The sequence below is a fragment of the Anolis sagrei genome, chromosome 2 (genome assembly GCF_037176765.1).
Source record: "Anolis sagrei isolate rAnoSag1 chromosome 2, rAnoSag1.mat, whole genome shotgun sequence".
Taxonomy (NCBI): Eukaryota; Metazoa; Chordata; class Lepidosauria; order Squamata; family Dactyloidae; genus Anolis; species Anolis sagrei.
In genome coordinates, this window is record NC_090022.1 from 179,193,836 (window position 1) to 179,218,960 (window position 25,125).

Below are 25,125 nucleotides of genomic sequence, written 5' to 3' on the forward strand. Positions count from 1 at the left end.
TAAAAAGCTAAAAAAAAACTCCACTTCCACTCTCCACTCATTTAATGTATAGTTACGGATGCAGATGTAGGCCTGTTTCATATTACTATAACTGGAATGAGAGTGAACTTTATTCCAGATGAATTCAACCAAAACAATATTATCCTGAGGCTGAAATTATTTTGAGTAACAAGACATAATCTGCCACAGAATTCTGTAACTTTTAATTTTCAATCAGAGAAAAAAAATGGAGCACGTTTGTAGCCCACATGCTTAAGAAAGAAAAAGATAAATACAAAATCTAGTATTCTGCATAATTTCTTCTAATTCTTCTGCATGGCTAACAACTGCTCACCCCCAAACTCCAAACAAAAGCTTGGAAAAATTATTTTTCAATAAAATACAGCTTTATGAATTATGGAAACTGTAGTTCATCTTTTTCAAGCTGTTCTCCCAATCCTCCCTTTCCATCTGTTCATTATTTTTGCCATTAACAGGAAAAAATAGAACCCTCAAACCCTTTGCTAACAGAGCTTCAGGAAATGCAAATTATATATACAACACTGCTAAATCTAAAGTTATGGAAAAGGGAATACTTTAAAACCCAGATACTGTTTGAAAGATCGCTGCTCTAGTTGGCCAACTAGCAGGTTTTAATGCTAAAAAAGACAACAACTCTAAGGATAATTGGGATACCACGAGAGCAGAGAGGGTGGTTTCCACAACCAGCCACAGAAGGGAATAGGACAGCATGCATGGAATCAGTAGGACAATACAGTCAGCTCTCTTCATTTGTGGGTTTAACTTTTGAGGATTGAATTCATATGGTCTCTTTAGGAATTTCTAGTTTCAGTTTGATTCCATAGTCTACTTCCCCTGTAAGAGCTGTACTGGAGACATACCTAGAGAGATATTAAGCAAATGTAGAGGGCTGGCTGTAGCTATAATAAAAAAAATAATTGAATAAAGTCATACAAAGAGGAGAGTTGGTAGAGTTTCCACACATAACCACATGAGGGAGCCTAAGATGGGCATGGATAGGCCAGTAGAACTGTAGCGTCATGATGCAATGTCCTGGTGGTAACAGATATTATTCCTTCAAGGAAAAAAAATCCCAAAAGGATTTCCTTTTTTATACGTACCTAAAGAAAAGGTAACTTTACCAGGGCCACCTTTCCCAACATTCATTTTTATGTGGGCCATAACTGACTTTCTTTCGAAGGAAATGAGAAGAGACGTTCCTGCAACGTGGCACAAAGTGTATCCTGACAAAGGGACCCCTTCCCTCAAACTGTCCCAGGAGAAAAGGGCTCCATTAGTGTTCAGAGCACCCAAATCCAGAAAGGGCATCCAAAGTTTTTGGAGGACACAGGGACCTCAGTTCCTGCCTTCTCCTCTTGCTCCATCTCCCCTCAAGGCCACACAGAGGTTCAGCTGATGAGACGGTAGAAGACCCAGCAACCAAAAGTCACCCAGTGGCTGGTCCAGCTTAGTTCGGACCACTTGCGGATGGTGTACGACATGCCATAGCCCTGGAGCAGAAAGAGAAAAAGAGCACATCAGTGGAAATTGTTTTGGGGTGATATGGACAAAACAGGGACGGTGTAATTATTCTTACCCAATAGGCCAGAATAGAAGCCTGGGAAGACAGTAGGGCAAACCTCCATTTTGAGAGTGTCTGCCAGTAAAGCAGCCATCTTGAGGGAGAATAAATAGAAGATGGGAGGAGTTGGAGGTCTCCTGGGATTGGCTAGAGCAGAGGAGGAGGAGCCAAGTCTTGGGGGGGGGGGGAGATTTCAGCTTATGAGATAGGGGAGATTTGGTAACTGGAGGGAGAAGAAGTGGTTTGGAGGCTGGGTATTTCTGAGAGAGAGTGTGTTTTGTGTCAGGGCAGGGCTGAATAGCTGACAAGAAAGGTCAGGCAGCATCCTGATTACTTGTGGGAGACAACACAAGGGATTTGCTCTCTAGTTTGAGTAAGTTAGCTGTAAGGACTCTGGGGAGAGTTAGCTAATTACTCAGAAGACAGCCTGGGATAGGTTAGTCAAGAACTCATTGCTATTTCGCTGAAGTAGAGTGAGGGATTTTTTTTGTAACCAATAGCTAAATCTGTGAGATTAGCTCTGTATCCAAGTCTAGAAACTCTTTTTGAGCAACCATTACGATATTGTGCTATAGTAACAAGTCAAGCGTTTGTGCCTCTCAAAAGAAGAAGTCAGTTGTCCGTTTTTATAAATAAATCTTTTCTCTGTTTGACTTTTAAGAAGCCTCAATTGTTACTCATTCCATCGGTAATCCTTGAGTAGAATTTCTAGTCAGTTCAACATCCTGATATCACAGAAAGAACTCTAACCCTGACAATCCTTTCTTTGGAGTCAAAGGAAGGGCAGTGGTGACAGAAGAGGGAAAAGTTTACCTCAGAACGGCATTTCAAAAAATCCTAAGACAGCTTGGGTTGGTGGCAGCATATAAATATAAGACAAGTACTTTACACTCTACCATTACATATAATCACTACCATATCGCTACCATATCGCTAGCATAATATAATCGCTACCATATCGCTATCATAATATAGATCAGCTGGGACTTGATTCCTTTATACTGGTAGCTTGCACTGTGATATTACAAGACATTCTTTATAGTGGCGTCGGCTGGTGGGATATTATATTAAAATCTTCTTAATTGGTGGCAAGCGGCGAGATTTATAATAAGATATATCTTCGCACTTCATTATAGATGGGGAAGGAGGGAGAACTTGACACAGACTATGATTCCTGCTGGTTCTTCATCCCTTACCTGTTCTTCCATAGAGTCATCTGCATCCATGTCAAATAATGAGCCTAGATAAGCCAAGTGGAAGATCGCAAGAGCTCCAAAGAGCACATTAAGGAGATTCACCCACAGATTCTGTAAGGCAAGAAGTAATTGAGACTTAGTCAAGCTACATCTAAGCAGGAATTGACTCTTCAAAACAAAGAGTGATGTTGAAAAAGGAAGGGTAAGAAAAAGGATCTGTGATTTGTTTTGCCGAGGTCTGTCTCAGGTTTCTAAAGTTCCCACCTCCAGCATCTCTAGCAGGAATGAAATCAAGCAGGCTTCCAAAAGGTGAAGGACTCCAAATCCCACAAGGTGTAGCTAGCATAATGGTAAGGAATGCTGCGCAGCTGCAAATAAATATTTATTTATTTACGATATTTCTATCCTGCCTTTCTCAAGCCCAGTTACACTTTATCTAATCTGCTTGACTGCCAAGTTGGTTTCAACAGGCTTAACTAGGAAAGGGCTCTTCCTGAGACCTTGTGGAACAAGGAAAGGTGGCACCTCAAGGTGCTGCCCTGGCATTATCCAGCAGTGCCTTCAATTCTTGGACTTTAAAGGTCCATCTTATTTATTTATTTATAGCATTTATATTCCGCCCGTCTCACCCTTCAGGGGACTCAGGGCGGATTACAGTGTACACATATATGGCAAACATTCAATGCCAATTAGACATACAACTTATATAGACATACACAGGGCTATTTAACTTTTTCTGGCCACCAGGGAAGCTGTCGCTTTCATCGTCCATCTGCAACACTGATGAAGTACTTCCGCATTCCCCGCATGCTTTGCTGGAGTGCTTTTTGCTGGAGTCTTTTTATGGCCTTATAAATCAGTTAATTAGCCTCCCCACACATAGGTGGCACCTAATTTTCCTACTTGACAGATGCAACTGTCTTTCGGGTTGCAAAGGTCGACAACAAGCTACACAAAATAGCTTACCGTGTTGTTGCGATGCGAACAGCCTGGCTGGCACTTCTTGGAGAGTATGCAGGCATCAAAGATGACAGCAAGCCTCTTCCGGAGAACTGAGCAGAAACCAAAGCACATATTAGTGTAATATGCCACTAACTTTTCCACAGTGGACTGTGTCTGAAGTGTGGTTCACACGCACCAATTTATTAAAATACCTGGCAATTTAAAATGACAGGAAGGCATTTTACAAAACATAAATACATTCAAATACAATGGAAACAATGCAATAAAACCCCAAATAAATGGAATATTACAATAAAGTTGGAAAACTGAGATCAGCCTTCCACATTTGCAGGTTTAACTTTTGTGGGTTTGATTAATATGTTCTTTTGATGAATCTTGAAATCCTCCTGCAGAACTGTACGGTCAACTTCCACCAGAAGTTGACCACAGAGTTGTACTGGAGTACCTAAAGTTTCCTAGGGAGAGGTTCTTTGGGCAAATATAATTTCAAAATTTTGCTTCTCTTCTGACATTTTGGAGGCTTTGCATCCCAAATTCACGGGAAAGTTGAGCATCTATTGTATAGGCATTTTCTTTAATGCAGAACAAAGATGGAACTAAAAACCCAAAAGAATACTAACTCCCAGCTTAATTTTTATTTGTTACATCTCTAGTTGTCCTTAAGTGTTAAATTTTCTTTGCTGATAAAATCTAAATGATAGCTTTATATCTTGACTTATTTACCTTATAAATGTTTTAACAAGGCTCAGATTAAACAGTAATTTGTTACATGCTATGAATTTGTTACATGCTAGGCTCAGATTAAACAGTAATTTGTTACATGCTATGAATGCTCTTTCCTACTTAGAGGAGGGATGGGACACAGAGCACACAGATCTATGGCTTATTGCAGATCGTGCATGTAAAACAAATAATGATTTATCATAATGTCTGAACTGTACTATCTTCTTGCAGGCTGGATAGGAGTAAAGAACCGGGACAAAAAAAAAAACAACAAGAAAAGACTGTGAAGAGCTCACCATGTTCGATGTAAGTGATGAATCCCAGAGATAACAGAACAGCAGCCAAATGGAAGCTTAGTCCCTGAGAGGAAGAGACGTGGTTCAGTATCAAAATAGAAACTTCTAACATCCTCTCAGTCTTAGAAAATGTCTGATGCTTGCTCAATGATGCCTGAGTCAGACCATATCTGGAATACTGTGTCCAATTCTGGGCACTGGAATTGAAGGGAGATGTTGACACGCTGTAATGTGTCCAGAGGAGGGTGACTAAAATGATCAAGGATCTGGAGAACAAGCCCCATGAGGAGCAGCTTAAAGAGCTGGGCATGTTTAGCCTGCAGAAGGGAAGGCTGAGAAGAGACATGATGAGGGCCATGTATAAATATGTGTGGGGAAATCATAGGGAGAAGGGAGCAAGCTTGTTTTATGCTGTCCTGGAGACCAGGATGCGGAGCAATGGCTTCAAACTACAGGAAAGGAGTTTCCATCTGAACATTAGGAAGAACTTCCTGACTGTGAGAGCTGTTCAGCAGTGGAACTCTCTGCCCCGAAGTGTGGTGGAGGCTCCTTCTTTGGAGACTTTTAAGCAGAGGCTGGATGGCCATCTGTCGGGGCTGCTTTGAATGCAGTTTTCCTGCTTCTTGGCAGGGTGTTGGACTGGACGGCCCATGAGGTCTCTTCCAACTCTATGATTCTAGTGACATTACTATAAGGGTTGTTTCTAGGTCTCAGGGCCTGGTACCATCCTGACTTGGCAAGCAACTTAAACACCCGATGGTTGCTGAGCCTCCTCAAAATCAATACTCAAAGACTATATTGTATCCCTTTGAGCTGACTGAGAGCTCCCTAAGATAGAAAAATAGAATACAAATGTTTCAAATTCACCCCAAATTTATAGAAATATAGTACCATTGGGTTGCTACTAAAAAACAGAACTCATAGACTGTCTTGTGGGGAGAGAGAAACACACATAAAAGAAAGTACCCTTTGCATAGGTTAAACAAACTAAGCATCCCTTATCCAGAATTCCACATGCACATGGATGGCTGAGATAGCGACATATTTGCTTTATAGTTGTTCTATACAAATTTCATTTAATTCACAAACTTATTAGAAATATTGTATAAAGTTATGTTCGGGCTATGTTTATAAAGGTGGTCTATGAGACAAATGGGGTTCTACTCAAAATATCTCATTATGTATGTATATGCAAATATAGGTATTCCAAAATCCAAAAAAAAATACGAAATCAAAAACACTTTTGGTCCCATGCATTTTGGATAAGGGATTCTCAAGCCATAATGACTTCTGCAGGGGGAAGATACTCACATGCAAGAGAGCACTAGCTGCATAGGTTACAATGATGGCCGAGAAGGTGCCCAGTTTTAGGGAGTTCTTGAAAACATCTAGGAACAAATTGATTTAGAAAATTGAGCAACTTTTCTTCTGCTCTACAAGCAAACACAAATCCTCAGTTTTCCCACCACCTCCTCCTCCATTGAAACAAAAAGGTATTCACTTCAAGCTGTTACTGTAACTTGTTCCCAGCTGAGATCCAGTTAGCTTAGTAGCTTTTGGGATGCTGTTTTTCCCCTGTCTACTCCACCATATCCTTTCTGCAGGCACTGGAGTAGTAAAATTGTCCTGGATGTGGCCAGCTTAGAGGAACAATACCTACTAAGGAGTTAAGACTAAGACTGGGGGTGAGGGGCAAGTTAAGTAAGGAGTCATGTTCCACACTATCTGGGCTTACACACTTCCTGAAAGACAAGTCTGCCCAAGTTTTGAGGGAAGACTTTGTTTCAGTCCCATTACCATCACAGGAATGTCTGATGTAGACATGGGAGACTTCTTGGTGACTATTCCCAGGTTATGAAATTCCTTCCCACAAGCAGGTTGACTGCCACGCTCCTTTCCTTTCCTTTCTTTTCCTTCCCTTTCTTTTCCTTCCCTTTCTTTTCCTTCCCGTTTGCTTTCCTTTCTTTTCCTTTTCCTGTTCCTCTTCTCCTCTCCCTGGCAGTCAATTACCTTTTTATTCAGATCAGTTTTTGACTTATTATTTAGGTGGCGGAAAGGGTGTTTCATAGAGCTGTATTTTTTATTATGTATCACTTAAGCCACTTTGAGTCTCCTTTGAGGAGAAAAAAGCAGGATATAAATAAATATAACAATAACAACAACTTACGTTACTTTAATTGTCTGTTTTTAACTAAACCGGTTTTTTTATTTTTCTATAAATAATACTTTATTTTAATGATTGTAAGCTGCCTTGTATCCTGTACAAGGAGAAAGGCAGGATACAAGTTAAATAAATAGGCACTTAAATAATCAGTTTCGGATCCCAGTTCTGCAGAGGTCAAAATCATACTCGTAGTCCACTTCTGTATGTAAAGCAGTGGTATTGTGTCACTACCTTGCTCCCATTTTTATAGGACAGCAAAAGTAACTCACAGAGGAAGCAAGGATGGTGAATGGCCCTGGCTTTCTTCTTCATGTGGTTTTAATCCAGAGGAATACGAGGCGTCACATAATAACTTTCATAACTCACTGATACATTGACATTCAAAGGTAGTAGGAAAAACTCTCCTTCTGTTCTACTTCTATCCCACCCCATGATCCTGCAAGTACTCACAATAGAGGGAGGGACTCTAGATACTTTAGAACAGGTATCTTTCAACTCTGGCCCTCCAGCTGTTTGGGCCTCCAACTCCAAAAATTCCTGACATTGAACAAGATGACTAGGGCTTCTGGGAGTTGTTGGCCCAAACAGCTGGAGGGCCACAGTTTGAAGATGCCTCCTTTGAAGAGTCTTCCCAAGCTGATGCCGAAGTCAAAATGCTTGGGATTTCAAGTCTATCTGCTCCCGCTATCACAGCTAATGAACAAGGAAGATAGGAGTTGTTTCCTCTCTAAAATGTGGCAATGAAAGGAAAGAACAACCATGAAACCCCAAATGCACTGGAAAAATGTTTACACTTCTGTTAGAGGGCATAGAGAATGTACCACATGTGCCCAAGGCTGAGGGCTCCACCTAGTATGCTTCTAGGGCTAGGCCCATCCTGAATAAAGATAACAAGACAGATGACAGGTTGCTTACAGGAGTTTAGCCAACGGGACATGGGGAGATTCCAGCTGGTGACCACCTCCACCATAGAACGTGGCAGCTCTACATTCAGTGGTCGAGACACTGTCAGATCCCTGGAAGAAAGAGGAGGAGAAGGGAAAGGTGGAAATAAACATTACACTGGGCACAATGTATACAGGTAGGAACAGGTTAAGAGAAAGGCAGCAAGGATGTGTTTTTTTGTCATGTCAGGCGTGACTTGAGAAACTGCATGTTGCTTCTGGCGTGAGAGAATTGGCTGTCTGTGAGGACGTTGCCCAGGGGACGCCCAGATGTTTTGATGTGTTACCATCCCTGTGGGAGGCTTCTCTCATGTCCCCACATTAGGAGCTGGAGCTAACAGAGGGAGCTCATCCACACTCTCCCCGGATTTGAACCTGTGACCTGTCGGCCTTCAGTCCTGCTAGCACAGGGGTTTAACCCACTGCACCACCAGGGGCTCCATAGCAAGGATGTTAAGAAGCGTGGAGAGCAAAACATCTGAGGAAAAAATGAGGGAATTTGGCATGTTTTTGTTGTTCATTCGTTCAGTCGTTTCCGACTTTTTGTGACTTCATGGACCAGCCCACGCCAGAGCTCCCTGTCTGCTGTCACCACCCCCAGCTCCTTCAAGGTCAGTCCAGTCACTTCAAGGATTCCATCCATCCATCTTGCCCTTGGTCGGCCCCTCTTCCTTTTTCCTTCAATTTTCCCCAGCATAATTGTCTTTTCCAAGCTTTCCTCTCTTCTCATGATGTGGCCAAAGTACTTCATCTTTGCCTCTACTATCCTTCCCTCCAATGAGCAGTCGGGCTTTATTTCCTAAAGTATGGACTGGTTGGATCTTCTGGCGGTCCAAGGCACTCTCAGAACTTTCCTCCAACACCACAGTTCAAAAGCATCTATCTTCCTTCGCTCAGCCTTCCCTATGGTCCAGCTCTCGCATCCATAGGTGACTATGGGGAATACCATTGCTTTAACTATGCGGATCTTGGTTGCCAGTGTGATGTCGCTTTGTGATGGCATGTTTAGCTCGATGAATAGAAGACTGAAGGGTATCATAATTGTGATGACCTAGAGATCCCTAAAAAGGTAAAGGTAGTCACTTGACATTAAGTCCAGTCATGTCTGACTCTGGGGTGTGGTGCTCATCTCCATTTCTAAGCCGTAGAGCCAGCGTTGTCCGTAGACACCTCCAAGGTCATGTGGCGGGCATGACTGCATGGAGCGCCGTTAGAGAGATCCCTAGAGAGACTATATTAATCAAACTTGCAAATAATCATATCAGTAAAAGTTAAGCCCCTAAATGTAGTGGGCCATTTGTACACAGAGCTTAAGAGATTTATTCTCTCCACAAAATGTTGCTGTTAGGGTATTTAAGTTTGTGAACAGTCTCTCTTCTCTCTTCACACAAACACATCCCTTTGTATACTACTCACCATTTCAAATTGTCCTTCTCCTCGGTGAAGCCAGAGCCTGCCAACGTAGCTGTGGTTTCGGACAGGAAGCCCACAAAATAGTTGCTGAAGTGGAAGGAGCTGGCACTCTCGTAAGCCCGCAGCCATCTGTGTCAGAAAACAAGTTCTGCCTTAGAAACTGGGGGGACTTTTGCCACCGTACATTACTAAGGAAAGGAAACTGAATTCCTAGAGGAACTCACCTCACCATGGTGCTTCTGGCATGCCCCCAGCAGCAAAAAGAAAGCATAGGAATGAGTAACAGAAGTAAAGAAGAAATATCAATAAATTCCGAGGCAGAAGGACTTGGCACAGAGACTGAGCCACAACACAAGGAGAAAAGCCACAAAGAGCCACAGTCGGTAGCACCTGCACTGCAAGAGGGTTCAGTTGCATTTGGGGCAGAATTGTTTTATAATGAATTGAGAAACAGCAAACTATGGGCCTTTCCTGACAGATTATCTGGCAGTGTGGACTCATATAATCCAATTTAAAGCAGAAAACCTGTGATCAGGTTCTGGGATATAGGGCCTGTCTGGAAGGACCTATAGTTTGTCCAGAGAGATTAGGAAAGCCACTACCTTAGTAACCTTTAAAAAGAATCTCAAGACCTGGCTCTTCCGTTGCGCTTTTGGAGAGTAACATATTCTTAACCTATTGCTCCCCTCAACGTCTTTGTCCTAGGAGTACACCCCCCCCCCCTTGTATGAAGGTCAGTCTTTCACCCTGTCTCTCTACGAGTTCTCACTCACAAATAATGTTGCTCCTTTATCTCACCCTGAGTTTTTAATCATTTTATGTACATGCGGCCCGCTCCCTGTCATTATGTTGGGTTTACTTTTGTTTGTTTGTTTTTATTTTTTCTATTGTAGTCATATGTACTGCATTTTTCTGCGATGTTGTTTATTTTATGGTAACTTATATCTTACTTTATTGTAATTTGTTGTATGGGCTTGACCTCATGTAAGCCGCCCTGAGTCCCCGTTGGGGGAGATGGTGGCGGGGTATAAATAAAGATTATTATTATTATTATTATTATTATTATTATTCTGTTTTTCTGCATATGTATAGAGCAAAAAAGCAAGTTTCTAGGTCTCTTGGTTACAAAAAATATATACAGTGACACCTAAGTATTGTGGGGGTTTGGTTCCAGGACTCTCCATGGGCACCAAAATCCATGCATGCTAAATCCCATATAAAATGGAAAACAGCTAGAGCTAGTGTCAGAAAGAGACTGAAATTCTGTGAAAAATTGGGAAGCTACCACCAGAGTATGCCTACACACAGCAGTACAGTGCTGATGATACAGCAAAAGACCATTGAATCTGTGGATGCAGAACCAGTTGAATATAGAGTGGTGACTTTCTAGTCCCATCAGAAATATTTTTGGGTGACTTTTACTCACAGATCACACCTCTGATATTTTGTTGATATATATTGACTAGATCAGCAGTGGGAACACACCAGTTGCTGTCAAACTATAAACATTAGCATATCTAATAAATGACCATACTGGCTTAAATAAACTAGAAGTCAAGGATCTAGCCAGAGGGTCACAAATTTCCCACTGCTGGTCTAGATGCAAGGGTGATCCTCACTTGGTTGGGAACCTTGTTTAAATCTCAACTTCTTTCTGAACTGGTTGCTGATTCTCTGCAGATTAGATGACCGTGATGTTATATTATTTTTCCTTTCACATTGGATCTGCTTTCCTTCTCTCCCTTCTCTAAAAGGCTGTTTCCTTTTCTTCCCACTGCTTAGGTCCCCATTTCCATAAAAGATACATAACCAATGTAATTCTGCATTTCCATGAGGAAGAAAAGCTGCCATTATCAGTTATCAGAATATAAGACATAATGAAGACCTATCACTTCCAGCCGGCCTACCCAATTTAAACTGAATTTTAAATTGTTCTATGTATTTTAATATCTGTGTTTTACAAAAATGGGTTTTAAGATTAAACATTTTACTGAATTTTTATGATGTGTTTTAATTGTATTGTGCTCCTCCTCAAACCATGAGAAGAAGAGGGTAAGACATACTTTTATTATCATCATTATCATCATGTTTTGATGTTCAATGTAAAAGGCAGAATCCATACGATCCATATTAGTGACAGTTTACTTTTTTTTTCACTAGGCACAATGTGCTACCATTATTGAATTGTCTTGCTATTTCTTAAAAGTCATAATCAAGCAACAGAGCCAAGGAGTAAACAATGTGATACAGACAAAACAGGAGGACTTCAAAAACACTGGAATACATGAATGTGGCAGAATTAGGCATGTAATATGAAGCACAAAGCTGAGCTACTATGCAAGATGAAGTGCAGAGCACACATTAGACACACCAGCCACAACACACAAGGTGAAATAAAAGCCCCCCACAAACGTACTGTGTGATAGATTCAGCCATGATGGGAATGTGTCAATGAACCACAGGACAAACTGGCTGCTGGGCCACAAAGACAAAAGAAAGCCTGAGTCATGTCAGGTACATGATGCACATACGAAGGGAACCATCACAGACCTTTGCAACAAATGAAATGACTGCCATGGATGGAGAAAGTCGCCATGGGGTGAAGGCCACAGCTACACCATGACTGAAACAACTAAAGAGAAACACTGACAGAGGCCATTACCTGGTTTTGCGCTTCCTGTTGCAAGTAACGCGATCCCCATCAGAAAGGATCAAGGAAATGAGAGGGAGGATAGGAAAAGGTTGAAGGATATGGAAGAGAAAAGAAGCTTATCAAGTCATAGGGCAGTCCAATCAGTTTTTTAGGAGATCTGCCTCTAAAAGGACTTCCTATTCTGTTAACTATCTCAGCTGTCAAACTTTCGTTAATCTCACAGCTGTTTATATGATTGTTACATATTTTGGTATTGCCTGGAGATTCTCTTTGTTGTTCTTTCATAGTTGCAAAAACTTTAATAAAACTGAAAGGATCAGAAAGGAAAGCTGGATAAAGGACCTCCACAAAAGGGATCTATTAAGAGAGACAGTATTTCTCAGAGCCTTAAGGGAAGATTCCAGGTCGTTCTCTTAGGATGCCGTGATGAAAGATGCCAAGAAGTAAACATCACAGTTCTAATACAGGTTGAGTGTCCTTTAACCGGAAGTCTTAAATACTCCAAAATACCTTTGCTTTCAGATGGATCAATGTACGCAAACATTGTTTCGTGCAGAAGACAATTAAAAATATTGTGTATACAATTACTTTCCATGTATATATGTTGTATATGAAACATACATGAATTCCGTGTTTCGATTTGGGTCCCATCTCCAAGATACAGGTATTACAAATTTCCCTCAAAATTCAAAATCTGAAATACCTCTAGTCCCAAGCATCTAGAAAAAATGGATACTCAACCTGGAATAGGCACAGCCAAATCCAGATGTGTTTCACTGTTCTATGGGAAACAGCAAAATATATGTAGTCCCTACGTACACATATATGTGTATATTTAAACAAATACATAATCCTAGGTTTCCCCTTGGAGCTGCGCTACTCAAAGTGATGGTGTACAGATCAACATCTATGTAGATTCAACGTGATGGTCTACAGATCAACATCAATCTGTGGTAAACTTCAATAAAACTATATAGATTCCATAATAAAAAGGCAAAGGTTGTCCCCTGACATTAAGTCCAGTCATGTTTGACTCTGGGGTGGGGTGCTCATTTCCATTTTTAAGCTGAAGAGCCAGCATTGTCCATAGACACCTCCAAGGTCATGTGGCCGGCATGACTGCATGGAGCGCCGTTACCTTCCTGCTGGAGCGGTACCTATTGATCTACTCACATTTGCATGTTTTCGAACTGCTAGGTTGGCAGAAGCTAGGGCTGACAGCGGAAGCTCACGCCATTCCCTGGAATTGAACCTGCGCGTAAATATGGCTTCTGTCTCTGGTGCTTTGGGATACTTATAAGATGAGATGAGCACTGCTTCTTATACGTTTAAAGGTTTGGTTGGAATATGACTAATGAAGAGAACAGCCCAGAATGGGAAGAATAATGTATTTTCAATAATAACTGGACCTCTGTTTCATAATCTACTTAGCAATCAGATCCATTTTTTAGATCCACTGGCCATCTTTTGGCCTAATAAATCCAGTGTCACTTGTATACACAGAGAGTCTGAGTCAGGGGAGAAGGAAGTGTCTTCTGAGAGCAACCCACTTACTTCCTGAGTAGCTTGTAGTTGTAGAGGGGTATGAAGTAAGAAAACAGATAAGGAGCGACGCAAGTGGATGTGATGAGGCACACAAGGCAGAGGAAGAAGCTGACGCAGACCTTCCGGAACCAGGAGAAGCTCTACAAACAAAAAACCAAAACAAAACAAACTTTCTTAAATCCTTAAACTAGGAAATCCACTGGATGATTCTGCAAAAATTGCACACTTTCAGCGCTAGAAAACTCCATGATAGGTTTGCTATAAGTCAGGAACAATTGTGTGCCATAAGGCAAACAACGACAACATCACACACAGCATAAAGCCATTCTTTCATATCTGTCCATCCAAATCATCCATCCATGGTACGCTCAGGGAGTTGAAATCAAGAACCCCCCCCCCCCCTCCCTAACTCTAGAAATATTTCTGCAACTGGAAGAAGAAAAGCAGACAGTTATGTAATTATCTCCTCAGTTGGAAATACGTTTACTTTCAGTATTTTGCAAAAATACTAGAACAATTAACAGACATATTTAAAAGAAGGTATGCAAAGGGTTCTTGTTGCACCTCAGAGACCAAGAAAACAAATTTAGTAGCACAGGCATTTTGCAATATACAAAAGCTAATGCTACAGGTTGAGTATCCCTTATCCAAAATGCTTAAAACCAGAAAGTGTTTTAGATTTCAGATTTTGGGTGGATTTTGGAAAACCTATATTTACATCTATGTACATAAGGAGATATCTTGGAGCTGGGATGCAAATCTCAACACAAAATTTATTTATGTTTCATATACACCTTATAAACATATCCTCAAGGTAATTTTATATACCATGTTTTCAACAAAATTATGCACAAGACAATATTTGTGTACACTGAACCATCAGAAAAGTGTCAATCTCTCAGCCACCCATGTGGACAATGTTGGATTTTGAAAGATTTCAAAATTCCTGAAAAGGGATGCTCAGTCTGCACCAATCTTGTCATCTCATCTTGAACCCTTAGGTGTTCAAGATCCTTTCGCATATTAATACTCCAAATCAACATAGGCATGTCTTTGAAATTAGTAATTTTTCTACAGGTGCCTTTAACCTTACCTAGCCAAAATGTCTGGCCTATAAACCTAGGTGGATATATGGTACTGATGGAGAAATGAAATAAATTCTTTGTGTGAACCTGGGCAGTTTAAAAAGTATTTATTTATTTGTTTGTTTATTATTTATTTATTTATTTATGACATTTATAGCCCATCTTCCTCAACCATACGGTGACTCAAGGTGGGTTACAGATTGGCACAATTCAGTGCCATGCATTCATAAAAATACAATTAAAAACAACCAACATAACAATATAAAAACATAAAAACCATTAAAACATGTAGTCACTGGTGTCATCCTGTTAAAATCGTTTTCTAGTAGCATTGTCTGGCCATTCCACGTTCATCATTCAGTTTCATGTTATCTATTCCGCTGCATTCTCAAAAGCTTGCTCAAAAAGCCAAGTTTTTACTTTTTTTGGAAAGTCAGGAGGGAGGGGGATGATCTAATATCCCTGGGGAGGGAGTTCCATAGCCGGGGGCCACCACTGAGAAGGCCCTGTCCCTCGTCCCCACCAATCACGCTTGTGATGAAGGCGGGATCGAGAGCAGGTCCTCCCCAGATGATTTTAAGCTCCTAGATGGTTCATAAGGAGAGATACGTTCCAACAGGTAAGCTGAGCTGGAACCATTTCCGGGATGGTGCCATTTTAATCTTCCATCAACAATGACTTGTCCATGCAACCCAATCACCTTGCCCACTTTAACAATAACAAACAGCATGGGATGCTCACCATTTTCCTGCTCTCCACGGCCTGCAAATATGTGCGGAAGCGGAACCAGGGTCCAAAGATGACTGTTCCAACAAAGTAGATATATCCCATGAACTCAACTGGTGAGGGGATGGCTGGCACATCGCCTCGGTCTAGATCAAATCCCAATGACACAGCTTTCATGGCCACAATCATCTGTGCACCTGCGGGAGTGTGAGAGACATTTTGCGGTTATGACCTTACAGGTAAGGTCCAAAAATTCACTGACCCAAGGCACAGTGAGTATTGAGCAGTTTGGAAGAAGAAACTCAAATTCCAACTGGTCTTGCAAGTGATAGTCCAATGTGACTTGTATAGAAAGGACCAATATATGTTCTTTTGTTCAGAATTTAACTAGTAAATTCTGAAAAAGATGGCAACCAAAACAGAGCCACCGAGAAAAAAGAGGGAGGCATCAGCATGCTCAGAAAACCCAAAAATTCCCAGAATCTTACAAGACAAATAATCTATAGAAGGACACCAAAATTCTATTTTTATCCCAGTAAGTGACTTGAAGGCACATAGATACGTATGCCCAGATTGGTTTAATACTCACCTCTCATCTTATGCCAACTCACAGTATCCACCATGTGCATTTCCCTGTAAAGCATAGAGAAATATTGATAATTTGTGTGTATGTCAAAGTAATCAAAGAGCAAGTGTCGTGAAGTGGTTTGAGTGTTGGAGTATGACTCTGGAGGCCAGGATTCAATCTCCACTCAGCTATGGAAACCCACTGGGTGACATGGGCAAGTCACACTCTCTCAGCAAAGGAGGCAAAGTCAAGCCAAGAAAATTATGTGATAGGTTTGCCTTAAGGTTGTTTCAAGATGGGAAGGACTTGAAGGCTTACAACAACAATAAAACATAATTGACATGCAGTCCTCTGACTGCCTTTCTGAAAAGACATGTTCTTTCTGCTTCTCTCACAAGGCTTTCCAATAAAAAGGAACAAAAAAGAGCTAGACATCTGACCCACAAGTGGTAAGCTACTATTGAGACTGGAAAAACTGGTCGATGATAGGAAAAATATGTTTAGGACTACACCTCCCAGAAACCCTCGCTACTATGCCCATAAGTTATAATACAAAAAGGAATGTTTTTGAGCTGTGAAATAATTATTGTCCATATTTTCACTTATTGGTACTGATCTCATTTCCCTGGACATATTTACAAATCCCAACAAACTTGGAAACCATTACTGGAATCCTATTGTGTACTACATAGTGATTTCCTTCTTTAATTGATCAAATCTTTTTTCTTATTGGTCCTTTCTTGTTTTCCCATTTGATGAGTTTCCCTGCCTGTTGCTTTAGCCTGCTTTGCATTTGAAAGTGCCATTTTGCTTGGCGTAGTTTCTCTCATCTCATTCTCAACAGCCTCTCAGGATGCTTCGGTTACAGCAGCTTTGAAATTTCTCACCCAGTGACTGATGCTCTCTATATAACACCCAGCTTTTTCTCTCACAAATACCAAATTCCATCAAGAATAATAAGATGCCTGTTTCGGGCAGCTGCTTTGGGATGACATATAGTGACCGATTATTATTCAACTCATGACTACTTTACATTTTCACATGCTTATGGGTTTTTCTGTCTCAAGTGCCACCTTGAGTGACCTTGGCTACTAAGCACTGTAACATGGGATGCAGCTGGAGGAAAGAATGGAGGGCACCATCAATTGCAGTTCAAAGGTTATCAAACCAACCCACTAATGAAGCACGGCCCTTCTATCCTAGCTATAATTTGTCAATATGCAGATTTTTCTTACCAGGTTTCTGTTGTTTGAGTCTAGTACCCTCTCCCTTATAATAATAATACTTTATTTATATACCGCTCCATCTCCCCGAGGGGACTCAGAGCGGTTCCCAAATAACATCACAAAACATACAGAGTAAAAACAACATAACCATAAGATTAACAAAACAAAATATAAGCATAAAAATTGTCACCATAACACACATATATTAAAAGTAATCCAGCCTGTTCAAGGCAATTAAAAGGCTGGGCCAAGATTTGTGCAAGCCCAAAAAGTTCTAGGGGCCCGGGAATTAAGTGCAATACTATGACGGGCAAAAATAATATTAGGTCTGTGGCTGTCCATTCCAGGGCTGATTAGAGGAAAGAATCTGGGTAATTGGTAGGAAGAATAAGGCCGCATTAGACAATGTCTCAGACTGAGTTAGAACTGGTCGTTTTCAAAGACTTGTTGAAACCACCAGGTCTTTAAGCTCTTACAAAAGGAGGGGAGGGATGGGGCCTGTCTTACTTCCTTTGGAAGGACGTTCCAGAGATGGGGGGGCCACCACTGAGAAGGCCCTCTCTCTTGTCCCTACCAACTGCGCTTGAGACGGTAGTGGGACCGAAAGGAGGGCCTCCCCAGAAGATCTTAGAGCTTGCGCCGGTTCATAGAAGGAGATGCCTTATTCTTCTTGCCTCTCCCTTTAACTTCAGCAGCTTGTCAGTGACAAATGCTTGTGCCCTCTCTTTTCCAATCTTCTACTCACCCCATGAGCAAATAGATGAGGATGGTAATGGAAAGGAGGACACCGCGCTGGGTGGAATGGCGACAGAGGAACAGGACAAGGTAGCACAGGAGGCTGAGGAGTACAACCCACACCATTTGGAGCTGGAAGAAATGGTAGAGGGCATAGAAGCCACTGGCTACTGTGCTCAGGTGCTTGGCATAGGATGGCAGGGCTGCAAAGGAAGGGAAGAGACAGTTAAGAGAGGGATGCACACATAGAGGGACTTAAGATGATCTTGTGTTCCGAGTCAAAATATCTTGTTCATATATCCTGGGATGCTCTGGGGAGCATGTGGCAATCTAGACCAGGACTTCTTAAACCTTTCCACATGTGACTCTTTTTGGCCTAAGAATTTTTTATGTGAACCCAGATATATTAAGTAGGTATAAGATCAAACATTTGTTGATAACAAATCAGTATTTGCAAGGATTGCTACATAAGCTGATTTTAATTTTTTATGAAAAGTAGCAGAAATATCTTCTATAAAGTCCACTGTAAACACGGCACAGTAGATTTGTGTAAATGTCTACTACAGGAGTCCTCAAATCTTTTAAACAGAGGGCCAGGTCACAGTCTCTCAAACTACTGGAGGGCCGGATTATAATTTGAAAGAAAATGAATGAATTTCTATGAACATTGCACATATTTTATTTGTAATGCAAAAAACACTTAAAAACAATACAATAGTTAAAATGAAGAAAAAAATTAACAAATATATACTTATTAGTATTTCAATGGGAAGTGTGGGCCTGATTTTGGCTGATGAGATAATGTTGTTGTTGTTGTTGTGTGCTTTCAAATAGTTTCAGACTTAGGTTGACCTGAGTGAGGGCCGAGTAAATGACCTAGGAGGGCAGTATCTGGCCCTTGGGCCTTATTTTGAGGACCCCTGGTCTACAACAACCAATTCATTGGAAACCTTCTACTGTTGCCAAATATTTCTAATCCCAACACTGAGCTAAGGGGCCCCTACTTAGGGTTGATATCAACAGTTAAAGAAAAGTGTTCTAGATGTTCTTGGACTGCAACTGCTATCAGCCCTATCACAAAACATCCAGGAATTTGGGGTGTTGGAAACTGCAATCTTGTAGCATCCAGAGGATTTTGGATTCATATATTTCCTATCTCTGGACTTATTTAGGAATAGACTGGATTTATTTAGGAATAGGAGGGAAGGAGCCCCCGGTGGCGCAGTGGGTTAAAGCCCTGTGCCGGCAGGACTGAAGACTGACAGGTCGCAGGTTCGAATCCGGGGAGAGGCGGATGAGCTCCCTCTATCAACTCCAGCTCCTCATGTGGGGACATGAGAGAAGCCTCCCACAAGGATGATAAAAACATCAAATCATCCGGGCGTCCCCTGGGCAACGTCCTTGCAGACGGCCAATTCTCTCACACCAGAAGCGACTTGCAGTTTTTCAAGTCACTTCTGACATGACAAAAAGAATTAGGAATATTTATTTATTTTATTTATTTGCTTTATTTTTATACCGCATTTTTCAGCCTAATTCGGCGACTCAATGCGGTTTACAATGCAATTTATTACAATAACAATTAGTTAAAAACACAGTATACACAACGGACAATACAAACAACACAACATAGTCATCAACGCCTCAGTAAAAATCAGATTCCGTTCTCGTAATCCTTCTACCATTCCTTGTTCATTTATACCGTCTTCATGAGTTCAATTGCCATGTTGACCGAACGCCTGTTCATAGAGCCACGTCTTGACCTTCCTCCGGAACTCCAGCAACGAAGGGGCCTGCCTGATGTCTATGAGTAGGGCATTCCATAGCCGAGGGGCCATGGGTTCAGCATGAATAGGGTTCAGCATCTTTGAGAAGCCTGAATTACAACATGGTATGAATTCAGTCTTACTGGCATGGGAAGCACTAGCCACTACTTCCCTTGGGGAAGAGAGAAGAAACTCCTGCAGGATCTCCTAAACAGAGCTTGGAAAAGAATTGGTTTCAAGGCCTAAAATTGTCCAACTCCTTCCGACTATAGCATGAGTAGCCCCATGTCACTAAGCCTGAGACAACTTTTAGGGGCAAAAATACCCCCACACAATTGTTGACTTGTGGGGTGGGGGTTTGTGGGCCAACTGCATCATGCACTTGCCCAGAGCAAGAATGGGTCAAGATACTGCCCTCTTAATGATGCTGTAGTGTTACTCCAATGACTCACAGTGTTGGCTATGTTTGCTAGGGAATGATGGGAACTGGCAATCCAACCCTGGTATACACCTCTAGATATTCATACTTACAGAGTCTCCAAAGGATACGGCATACTAGGCACAAGAGCAGAAGCGTCCACACCTGTTCAATGCCCTGCTGAGCAGTGGGCAGCACACAGCCGCTCAGCAGCTGCTGGTAGAATTCCTCCCGCGTGTAAGTGGTCATGGCCACAACCTGGAGGAAGACAAAGGCAAAGGGATCTCAAGAGGAGTGGAAAGGGTTGATCCCAGCCCTGGTTACTGGGCAGTTCTGGTCCAGCTCATGGAGCTGACTCCTGAAGGAAGACAAGCTAAGATACCCAGGTGAAAATATAGCTTTCAGCATCCAGTGTTCTTTGGGGTCTCCAATCCAAGCACCCTCATTACCCCTCAAAAAAGTAATACATTCCTTATAATATGCTATTTTGAAGCTCTGCAGTTTCAGAGCATGCTGACTGTACCGTAACCATACAAGCCAATTTTCTTGCTGATCTTCATTCATCCAAACAACAGGCCACATTTCTTACGTGGGAATCTTGTACAATCCTGCTGACTACCTTGGGTAAAATATGGTCTATATTTGGAGGGATATTGCTTCTCCCTCTTCCTTTCAGGTTAACATTAAACCACGGAAATTGCAACTCTAGGAAGTCTAATTTAAACATTGCCTTGGGTTGAGAGTATACAATGCCATCCTCTGCTGAAGCTATGTAGATCTGGGGTCTGGATAGAAGTCTGCTTGTAAATTCCATGGATGTCACCTTGAACTCCATCATGGATCAAGAAACAGCTCTTCCAATATTTATATGTATGTGTGCTATGCATATCATTTTATATGAAGTACCCATCACGCATTGCTGTGGCCAACCTTCCCTTCCTCTTTTTCTTCTTCTTTCTTTCTCTCCTCCCTTCCCTTTTTTACTTTCCTTCTCTTCTTTCCTTCTCTTCCTCTTCCCTTCCTCCCCCTTTTCTTTCCCTACCTGTTTCTCCTTGTTCTTCCTTCTCTACCTATTCCTGGACTGCAACTCCCAGCAGTCCTCCTGATCGATCTACCTACTTACCTATCTCTATCTAATCTAGCTATCTGGAGGATTGCTGGGAGTTGCAGTCCAGGAATAGGAAATTGGAAACATGCCGGGATTGGGATGCTCTAAAAGAGATCCAAGGAGAAGAAAGCTTGCATCTTGGAAGAAGTGCATTTGGATCATCCTCCTCTCCTAAAGGGCCTGGTCTAGGGGATGCTGGAAGCTGTAGTCCAGAAGAGAGTATGGATATGCTATTGTGTGTTTTGTATGCCGGGGGAGTTGTTTTTGCGCATGCGCTGTAGCATCTTTTTCCTTTTTCAGCTTTTTAAGTCCCTTCCACTGTGTTTTTCAGTGTTTTTATGAGCGATGGTCGCTCATTGGCCTGATAGGTGTATTGTGTCCAATTTTGTTGTCAATTCAACCAGTGGTTTTTGAGTTATGTTAATCCCACAAACTAACATTACATTTTTATTTATATAGTGGTTCTTAACCTGTAGGTCCCCAGGTGTTTTGCCCTACAACTCCCAGAAATTCCAGCCAGTTTAGCAGCTGTTAGGAATTGTAGGAGCCAAAGTCCAAAACATTTGGATGACAAAAGGCTGGGAACCACTTTTCTGTATGGAAGCATTAGGCTTTTTCTGTCCCACTGGCGAATAAGGCCTCCCTATCTAAATAGGCTTATTGAAAGGAAATGGGACTCCATTCATTACCAGCCTTTCTTCTCTCCATGTGTGGAATAATACTTGATTACATTATGGGAGGAGAATTAATACCTGCATTGCTCTGCCTCCAAGTATAACATCCTGCAAGTTAACAAGCAATACCTTCTGAACAGGGAAATCGGATTGATCAAATTGATAGGGAAGACCATAAGGTCTCCCATCCCAAACAAGGGAGTCTTTAGGAAGCAAAATGAAGGAACCTCCTAAGAGAGGTATTTATTTAATTTATTTATTTCCTATATTTGTGTGTATGTCAGTGTGTGCCAGGTCCCTTTTACACTGCCATATAAAATCCAGATTATTGGCTTTGAACTGGATTATCTGGTAGTGTAGACTCATATGATCCAGTTCAAAGCAGACAATGTGGATTATCTGCTTTGAAAACTGGGAGTATATGACAGTGTAGAAGGGGACCAATACACCTGCAAATAATTCTTCAGTGGTTCCAGGAAACTGATTTATAAGCCAGTTTAAAATAAAAATAGAGGCATGTTTCTCCAGAAAGCACAATAGTTCCTAATAAAAAGGGATGAGAAGGCTCTTCCTTGAAGAATATTGTCCAACCACACTAACAACTTTAACCGAGATCTACACTGCCATATAAAATCCAGGTTATCTGCTTTGACCTGGATTATGTTACTCTACACCATCATATAATCCAGTTCAATGGATGCCATAAGGTAGAGGGAGCAGGCTTGTTTTCTGCTGCCCTGGAAAATAAGTGCCCTTCCACACAGACCTATATCCCAGAATATCAAGGCAGGAAATTCCACATTATCTGAGGGTGGACTCAGATAACCCAGTTCAAAGCAGATAATGTGGGATTTTCTGCCTTGATATTCTGGGATATAGGGCTGTGTGGAAGGGCCCTTGGACTCAGAGCAATGGGTTCAAATTACAGGAAATAAGATTCTACCTGAACATTAGAAAGAACTACCTGACTGTAAGAGGTGTTCAACAGTGGAACTCACTGCCTCAGAGTGTGGCAGAAGCTCCTTCCCTCTAAGCTTTTAAACAGAGGCTGGATGGCCATCTGTCAGGGGTAGTTTAATCGTGCTTTTCCTGCATGGTGGGGAGGTTGGACTAGATGCCCCATGTGGTCTCTTCCAACTCTATTATTCTAAGATACTATGAAATCAGATAATCTGGATTTTATGCAGCAGTGTACAAGGGGCCTAAGGGTGCATCTACATTGTAGAATGAATGTAGTTTGATGCTTCTTAAACTGACCTGGTTCAATGCTATGGAATCCTAGGAATTGTAGTTCAGTGAGGTACCCACATTCTTTTGCAGAGAAGGCCAAAGACCTTGGCCCCTTCCACACAACTGTATAAAACCTGCTTTGAACTGGGTTATATGGCATTGTGGACTCAGATATCCCACTTCAAAGCAGATATTGTGGGATTTTCTGCCTTGATATTCTGGGATGTAGGGCTGTGTGGAAGGGGAATGGGGGAGGGAGGAGGAATGCAAACTGCAAAGGGTTACAATTACATGAAAGGGATTCCAAGGTGGATTTCGAGCAGCAGGCCCTTGGGAAGATAGATCCACTGGATTTGCTGGTTGTGTGGCGATCACATGCAGAGACAGGAAGGAAATGCTGGGGGAGGAGTAAAAAGAGAGAGAAAGAGAGAGAGCCTGGATGCTTAGACAAAGGGAAAGTCGCCATCAGGGACTGGTATGCAGAGATGCAGGGAGACAAAATGATCCTGAATGCAGATGGGCTGCATTGCAGGGAAATATGGGGAAAATGAATAATTGTGTCTAAGCCATACTTATAATCCCCCCTCTCTCCCACCCCCATCCCACCTTTCCCTTCCAGGCCAGCTGTTCCCAGGCCTCCCTCCAGCTGTGCTTCTTAAAGAGACAGGCACCGGCTTCAGGGCCACTCACCTGGGCTGCCCCTCGGCGCTTTTCCTGGCCCTGATCTGCCTCTCTCGGCGCCCTCCTCGGCTCCCCACCCCCTTCCCCCCACCTGGGAAGGGAAAGGGGTGCAATAATCCCTTTTAAAATTGGAGGCGGGTCGAGGACAGGGACCAATGGGGACGCCAAGGAGAAGGATTCGGAGAGGCGGAGCGGCCAATCAGCGCCGAGGGGGAGGGCCGGGCTCAGAGAGAACAGCCAATGAGGAGAAGATTTGGGGAGAGAACAGAGATTGAGTGTGTGGGAGCACCTACAGGGTAGCATTAACGCAGGGCCCTTCTGTGTTGTTAGAATATCAAGGCAGATCATCCACATTATCTGCCTTGAACTGGATTACATGAGTCTAAACTGCCAGATAATACGGTACACAGCAAATAATCTGGATTATATGAGTCTACACTGCCGGATAATACGGTGCATAGCAAATAATCTGGATTATATGAGTCTACACTGCTGGATAATACGGTACACAGCAAATAATCTGGATATGAGTCTACACTGCCAGATACTACGGTACACAGCAAATAATCTGGATTATATGAGTCTACACTGCCAGATAATATGGTACACAGCAAATAATCTGGATTATATGAGTCTACACTGCCGGATAATACGGTACACAGCAAATAATCTGGATTATATGAGTCTACACTGCCAGATAATATGGTACACAGCAAATAATCTGGATTCTATGAGTCTACACTGCCAGATAATACAGTACACAGCAAATAATCTGGTTTATATGAGTCTACACTGCTAGATAATATGGTACACAGCAAATAATCTGGATTATATGAGTCTACATTGCCAGATAATATGGTACACAGCAAAAATCTGGATTATATGAGTCTACATTGCCAGATAATACGGTACACAGCAAATAATCTGGACTATATGAGTCTACACTGCTGGATAATATGGTACACAGCAAATAATCTACACTGCCAGATAATACGGTACACAGCAAATAATCCGGATTATATGAGTCTACACTGCCAGATAATACAGTGCACAGCAAATAATCTGGACAAGCTTTACACTTTTTTCTATTCCTACTCCATCCTGGGCTTTATCATTTTACCTCCTCCATTTGCCCTGCTCATTTTCTATTATGAACAAGTTTTTGGAAGCCGTCATGGAAGAAGTTGGCACTCTGTTCCCGCAACCAGTGTCTCACAGTTCTCTCAATGTCTTCATCAAAAGCATAATGATGTCCCCGCAGATCTTCTTTCATTATCGGGAACAGATGGAAGTCAGGTGATGCTAAACCTGGACTGTATGGAGGATGTCATATAGTGGTGAGATCCAGTATCTAAAGTTTCAAGTCTGTGCGCTTTCATTTCAGGCGTCCGCATCCTGGGCACCCATCATGCATAGATCTTCCAATAGT

General features: G+C 41.9%; 1 protein-coding gene across 3 annotated transcripts; it reads right to left on the reverse strand.

The window, feature by feature from the left end:
* Positions 1-181: 181 nt before the first annotated feature.
* PORCN (porcupine O-acyltransferase) lies at positions 182-23,789 on the reverse strand. Of its 3 annotated transcripts, none has more exons than XM_060763121.2 (15): positions 23,706-23,789; positions 20,117-20,261; positions 17,830-18,022; positions 15,880-15,923; positions 15,306-15,487; positions 13,489-13,619; positions 11,944-11,958; positions 9,506-9,520; positions 9,285-9,410; positions 7,840-7,940; positions 6,072-6,148; positions 4,761-4,824; positions 3,745-3,830; positions 2,779-2,889; positions 182-1,511 (listed from the first exon to the last, which is right to left on the reverse strand). In XM_060763121.2, exons 2-15 carry the CDS (start codon positions 20,250-20,252, stop codon positions 1,410-1,412), a joined length of 1,383 nt encoding a protein of 460 aa, XP_060619104.2. In that variant the 5' UTR covers positions 20,253-20,261; positions 23,706-23,789; the 3' UTR covers positions 182-1,409. The 3 variants fall into 3 exon arrangements, with proteins under 3 accessions (XP_060619104.2, XP_067320309.1, XP_060619105.2); XM_067464208.1 differs by lacking the exon at positions 23,706-23,789 and adding an exon at positions 23,307-23,408; XM_060763122.2 differs by lacking the exons at positions 9,506-9,520; positions 11,944-11,958.
* Between the last annotated feature and the right edge of the window lie 1,336 nt (positions 23,790-25,125).